The 7,294-nt window shown below is 32.1% G+C and overlaps 1 protein-coding gene across 1 annotated transcript; it reads right to left on the bottom strand.

Moving 5' to 3' along the window:
• Positions 1–1,634: 1,634 nt before the first annotated feature.
• Positions 1,635–6,770, bottom strand: LOC113519070 (secernin-3). Its single transcript, XM_026904119.3, has 6 exons — positions 6,432–6,770; positions 5,092–5,288; positions 4,616–4,922; positions 4,075–4,266; positions 3,404–3,538; positions 1,635–3,159 (listed from the first exon to the last, which is right to left on the bottom strand). The coding sequence occupies exons 1-6, from the start codon at positions 6,582–6,584 to the stop codon at positions 2,944–2,946; spliced, it is 1,200 nt and encodes a 399-aa protein (XP_026759920.2). The 5' UTR covers positions 6,585–6,770; the 3' UTR covers positions 1,635–2,943.
• Between the last annotated feature and the right edge of the window lie 524 nt (positions 6,771–7,294).

Here is a 7,294-nt window from a genome sequence, read left to right as displayed (position 1 = left end):
CGATTTTAGTGGACCTCTTGTAAGGCTCAGTTTGCTTGTCAATTTCTAAACAAATACCAATTTTAAATATTGTTGAATAATAATTTGTATCCTGTGTGTAAAAATAGACGTTTCAAAAATAGCTGTAATGTAAATCTGTATCTATACACTTACATTAGGATTGCCTGAACTAAAATAATATCGTATGTAAGAATTAAACAATTTATTCGTGTTTATCTTGTTTTATGATTAACAATCTAGTATCATAAGTCTTTATAATTATTCTTTTTTTGATAGGTAATGATGCTACCAGTGCTATAGGTGTCCCATTTTATTGCAGCATTTCATACATTATTAGCCTATATTTGTTATAGTGCAGTGAGACAATTATCGCTATAAGCACTTATATGGGTTACGATAATTTATTTATTTATTCATTATTGTTATTTTAGGGGTTCGCATCCACTAGGTAGTTACAGAAGACAAGATTTTGTTCCTTAAACAAAAGAAAACCAAACACTAATACTATTTTGATTTAAAATTATACAGCTGAATTGAGGACCCCCTGTTTTGAAGTTTGTTCGAAAGTCCTGTTTGAAAAATACATGCAATCATGTTCTCTGACGGACGTATTCGTCATGGGCTTAACGATTGACGATGTAACCTTTGTTGCATCAATAAGATTGCAATGGTTAAAAAGTTACGGGTACAAAGTGCTTGAATGTGAATGCAAAAAAGACTCCATTTTCCGCGCTTAGCCTCTCATTTGGGCTATTGTGCGTATGAGTCATGGCTAGTACAGCCAACCTAGCTCCGCCCTGAAGCGTAGAAGCTGGGTTCTTCACAAGCGTCATGGAGCGACTTCACCGTTCCGAGGATTTCTAAACGTTGATGAACCACAGACTCACATTCCAGGATTACGTGAGCAGCCGTTTCTTCGGCGTCGAAACAGCCTCGACATAGAGGGCTGTCTGTGGCTCCTATTGTGTATAAGTGTTTATTTAATGGACAATGACCCGTTATTGTCCCTATCATTATTTTGAGGTTTTTTTCTATCTAGATGTAATAAACGTTTTGATAGTCGTTGATTCAACGTAGGTACGGCCAATTTTGATTGTCTGCAATCAGTAGCCTGTATCCATCTTTGGTTTTGTATGTCAGCGGATCTGACGAATCCATATTCGAAGTTGTGAGAATGGAAGAGGAAGAAGTGGATACGGGCCTACCACCCCCGTTCCTGAGCCTCTTCTAGCTAGTTCGTCTGCGGCATCGTTACCATAAGATCCACTGTGCCCTCTTATCCATTGGAGGATAACTCCAAGGTACAAAGTGCTTTATATTTAAAATCAAAAGGGTACAAATACAAAAAAAAAAAAGAAACTATCGTTACTAATTCATACGTCAAATACAACGCAACTCAATTACGCAAAATCTACAATTTGCTATTGTTTATATTTAATAAGTAGGCGAGTTTGCTATGGAAAAAGATTCAGATAGAATAGCAGTAATGTATTGAATTATTTATTTATTTAAACTTTGATACACCATGTAAAAACATATACATTTGGCGGACTTAATACTTATTGTAGGTAGTGATAGTTTAATTGGGATTTAAAAATCAATTACATGTAATCTAAATCAAAATAAAACACCAATTTTGTCAGACATTTATTAGAAATGTAGTAATCATTGATCATCGTCACAATAAGGATTGAAGTGCAAACAAGTTATTAATACATTTTTTTTTTAACAATGGACTTTCTAATTTTACCAGATAATCTACTATAACGTCATACTGGACGATAACGTCATGCTTTTACATTTTTCTTTGGTTTAGAAAATAATCTAAATAACACAAAGTCGTGTCACAAGTATATTATACCATACACTAATAAATTTGGTGGTATATCACAATTCACAACAATTTACATGTTGAAACCAAATGAAGTATTAGGTAGAAAGAACTAGTCTATTATGGTCATAAAAATCATATAATATAATTATTATCTAAGTATTACACATTAATCAATATGCGTAATTTTGGAAATATTGATAAATATAAATAAAACGAAGCAAATAACGATACAATAGGAAATCTAAGTACTTCGCACACGAGTCGTCATTTTAGTTTCAAAAAACGCATTTCTTTGGCAATTTTGAAAGTGTTAGTATTATTTTGAACTAGTTTTGCGTAATTTATGAGAATTTAACTTCGGCAATGAGTAATTTTGAAGAACGACGTCACGGGACGATCAACCTCTAATAGTCAGCTTCGGCAGGCTATGAGGTTGTTCGTCGCGTAATCATCTCATACTATGAATTACGTGTTGCATTGTGTCTTAGCGTATTCGTATCGACGACGACGACTCGTGTCGAAGTTAATAAAAGTCTATAGTACGAGTATAATCCTTATGGATCTAAATAATTTACATCTATATAAATAAAACGTAAATGCTCGTTAAGAGCGGTTCGACCAATACGGGTACATTTTTTTTAATATTATCGTATTAGTTAAATTAAGGTTTTTAGACAAAAAATACAAATTGGAATGTGGAAAGGATGATTGTGGTCAGCTAACGATTACATCTACTTTTTTTTTATGTTAAATCAAGCTAGTGCAAAACGACTTTCACAAGAAGACTTACAAATAATAAAATTTACTATGACATGACTAACAGCACTAATTGGTACCTACAATGCTAGTAAATTTTAGAAAATATGTGATTGTACATTATCGACAATTTGGAATTTAATTAGTGTAGTGTAACAGTTATGGTATTTTTACTATTTCAATACTTACTAAAACAGTAAATATACCAATAAATGTACATGCAATAACCACATAAGTATATGTTATAAAAGCTTTATTTTATGATGTTATATCATCTTACGAAATGCCTTTAAAAATGAAACATAGACTACAAAAGTGTAACAGTGAATAATATATTAGTATATATTGTTATATCAACCATACAATTTAATTTCAGTCTCAACACATTTTTTCATAAGATTGTCAAGCTCATCCAAAGAGTTTTGTCCTAATTTATTTTTTTTAATGAAATCATCTATTTCTTCAAGGCACCCATTCTCCATATCCTTTAATATTTTTGATATATTCTTATTGGGATTTTTTGTTACATGTGCTGCATGAAGATTGTATAAATAATGTTCTCTTAGAGGCTGTGGAAAATAAAAATGATTTAATATAATCTTTATCAATACTCATGAAAAATGTTTTTATATATAGACAATTAATTTCGTAAAAAATATCAATGATAAAAGAATGTTAAAAAACGGCAAATAATTTACAAACATCTGTGTATTTTTTTTATATTGTCATTTAAGATTTTTCTTTGCAAGATAAACTAATACAATGTAGTGAACACTACTAGAACCGAACGTTATATTAAAGAGTTTATCTTACCTCATTAGGGCTCTTTGTATAAGGCGAGATTTGAGGGTTAGATGTAAATATAAATGGCTTGAATAAAGATACACTTGGGTCCGGAGTTGCAGTGAACCAATGAACGTTGATGCCATCGGATGATAGACTTGATACCTGGTTATAATAAATGCATATTTATGTAAATGTGCATAAATAAATAAATATGATCACAATTGCACCGTTAAGGTAGAGTAAGGTAGTAAGTATATACACTACAATGGTAATAGCTGTATTTTACTCAAGATAGGTATAATGTAATTTACAAAAATGTAATTATTATTCGATACTAGATTTTGTCCCCAAGTTTGTATACATGTGTATTTTTAAAATAGGTAACTATAATTTATTTTTGGATACGTTGTTTGGCCGCGTAAGAAAACAATAAAATAGATCCTTTCTGGATAGCTTAACAAGATATACATTCAGATTTTAAGTTCAGTATTGATCATAATTGTGAAATCATTATGCTATTTCAAACAAGAAATTTTGTGTAATTTCGGAACAAAAAAAAAACAGGCAAAAATAAAAAAATATATTGATTTAGCTTTTATTGCTCTTTTAATGACTTACCATTTTTTCTTAAATATCTCTTAAACATATATATGATTAGGACATTGTATAACATTAAAAATGTATGTAAGGAACTTAACCTGACTTCCTTGCGTAGGAAACGTGTCATCACAACCTCGACAAATATGGCTTTCTTTATGTCTCAATATGTGAAACATATCTTTGACATCAAATGATGATTCTGCTGTTGCAATTTTTAAGAGTTTTTCACCTTCTTGCTGTCTCAACTCATCACCTCCAGAGGAGAAACATTCAGTGAAGTTAAATTCGGTCTGCAAATTAAACATAATGTGTTATAGAGTATGCCATTCTAAATACTATATGCATATACTATGAAATACAGTGGGAGTATTTGAGAAACTTTATTTAATTATATCCTCATAATGAATCCACATTTATAAGCATTATTAATAAATTATAATTGACAATCTTGGTTGTAGTGATTGCAAGTTCATTTTCTGGACATTTGTATTCATGACCATGTCTGTATTAAAACAAAACAATAAATTTTTTATTCATAGTATAAGCTATGATTAGTTAGGGTCAAGTTAGCACTGTGTGATATGTCTAGGACATTATATGTATTATAATTTAATATATTGAAGTGTAAAAAAGGCATACCTGACCATCCCAAAGCCTCATCATTTTTGCCACTTCATGTAGATTCTTGGAATGTTTGTCAATTTTAGTAGTTATTGTTAAACCATTTGAAATATTTCTATAACCACTGTCCAATTTCTCAGCTACCCATAATTTTCCACTAGTTTCTAGTATCCATGCTTCTTTGGGATCTGCTATTATATATGAATTATGATAAAAGTGACTGTCATCATGTTCTGAGCATGGTCCTCCTTGGCCATACATTTCTAGAAGTGTAGTAATGACATTTAATGCATCTTCTGCAGAATTTCCTCGTTCTAAGCCTAACCTAAAATTATAAACATGTAATGTTTGTATTACAGTTTAAAGTATATATGACTAGCTATATGCCGGGTACTGCATAAAGGAAATAAAATTTCATCTTGGGCATATGGATGAAGTATATATTCAAATAAGATAAATATTTGCATATTCATTCAAGCTAAGAGGTGACTCACCGAAGCAGATCCATTCCTAGAAGGCGCTTCTGTCTGGCGTCACCATCTCCTTCATTGTTATTTGTCCAAACTGCTTCATTTCCAATAACAACATTTTTATCATTTGCACCCATTTCAGCTCCCCACATCCATGCTGGTTTGCTTAATATAACATCATTAATTGGGTTGGAACTTTCTTCTATTGTTATGTAAGTACACTGAAAATTTAAAATTTTATATACATATATCTCCGAGAAGTGGCATGTTATGTCACATATAGATTGACCTGATAGGTTGTATTGCAAACAATATCCAAACAATGTATAGACTTAGAGATGGTTGTTTGATTTTGAGTGTACGGATAGTAAAATAATTAACTAACTAACTAACTAATAATAAAATAATTATTTTTTTCACAAGTGAATCAGGACTTCGAGAAAATTATGATGACTTTCGATGATGAGTTAGCCCCCTTTTTGAGTACCCATTGGATAGGGCTCCTCGAGTGGATCAATATTTGTCATGTAACATTTTTTGTGCACTATCTCGCTTCCGAGTTTTAGGGGGCAAAACATTTTAAGCTACTGTAACTATAAAACAGTGGCACATCGAAACATGTCATATGTCAAAAAATTCATATATATTTTTTAAGTCCTTAGCCCATAGTACCCCTTGTTAGACTGTGTAGTCTAAATAACTTCATAATAAATAACACAGACTCTAAAATAATTATAAAGTCCATAAGGGTTTACTCTAACCCAATGTCCTGCTTACTAACAATCCCTTTTCTCCCCAGCGATAATGACCACCTAGCTTAAGAAACCAATAAAATATATCTGAATGTTGATTCCATAGATGTAAACACAGATTGGGGCGCCTTTTATGCAAGATTGAATAACAACTTCACTAAATTTGCTGCAGTCGAGTATCTTTGAACAGTTTTTTATAGAATAATCAATTATCAGCAGTGGACAGTGAATGGGATAAGCTGAATTCTATGGAAGAATTCAGCTTATCTATATCTATCTATCTTATAGCTATTATTAGAAGAATTATTAAAAACATGATTAGGCGTAAACATCAATTTGTTGTCTTTAAGCTCAAAAGATTGTTATTAAAGCGAAGTAAAGGGATAGTGCTGTGTGGTCCCAGCATAGGATAGGCCACCCTTTCCTTCCCTGTGAGTGTTGTAAAAGGAAACTAAGGGAGGACAAGAGATGGGGAGCAGTGTCCCTTTTAAAACTATTTCAAAGCTAATTGCGGTTGCCAATTCGCCTGCCAAGGGTGGTAACTACTGGCATGTTCAGTAGTGGACAGTTAAAGGCTGATATGATGATTAAGATAAAACGGATAGTACAAACCTTAAGCTTACTGTCTCTACGACCCCCTTTGATATAAACAACTTCTTGTACCTCATTCTGTGGACGGTCGGAGTTTTTGCCAAATATCACAGTTTTGTGCTTGGTAAGGTTTGAGAGAACAATGAAAGTGTCACAAGATTTTGGAAATATCATTTCCGTTAATAAGTGTTACAGTAGTTTGACTTGGTACAGTATTTATAAGACAATATATTAGATTATTTATATTTTAGTTTTATAGAATGGAGAAAAGTCTGCATAATAGAATACAATATGAATGAAACCACAGAGCTAGTAGCTGCTACGTTATAAGAGTTGGCACCGGCCTTAAATAGACAGAACCTGGAAAATAAAAAACCAATAATACAATGAAAGTTAAAATATATAAATATATATATATATGCTTTTTAAAACGTTGAAGACCGCATTACAAATATTATTTTTTAAATATTTTTTTAGTAAAAAATAATTCTATGTCAAATTAACTACGTACAGTATATACAATTTCTTCAAGCGAGCGGCAAATCGACTGTATATAAATAGTATTTAAATCTTGCCTACCGGTGTATAAGCGGTTCCCAAGTATAACATGTCGTGTGCCCATCCGTGAACACGCGGGCCAGCAATATTATTGCAGAGCGACTCGCCGGTGGGCATGCGGTCATTAGCATGTCAAGATAGTTTTGATAATAAATTAATATCTATAATATTGTACCACGATTTATTCTTCCATCTAATATATATCCATAGGGGGAAAGGGATTGTTAGTAATGGGGTCTAATAGTACCATTACTGGCAACTCAGGTTGACCTCCACGCAGTTTCCCCTGGAAACCATCATGTTTAATTCTTGTTGAATTCATCATG

Source organism: Galleria mellonella, unplaced genomic scaffold (genome assembly GCF_026898425.1).
Source record: "Galleria mellonella isolate WM207_F2 unplaced genomic scaffold, CSIRO_AGI_GalMel_v1 utg33, whole genome shotgun sequence".
NCBI lineage: Eukaryota > Metazoa > Arthropoda > Insecta > Lepidoptera > Pyralidae > Galleria > Galleria mellonella.
This window is presented reverse-complemented; position numbering and strand designations above follow the sequence as displayed.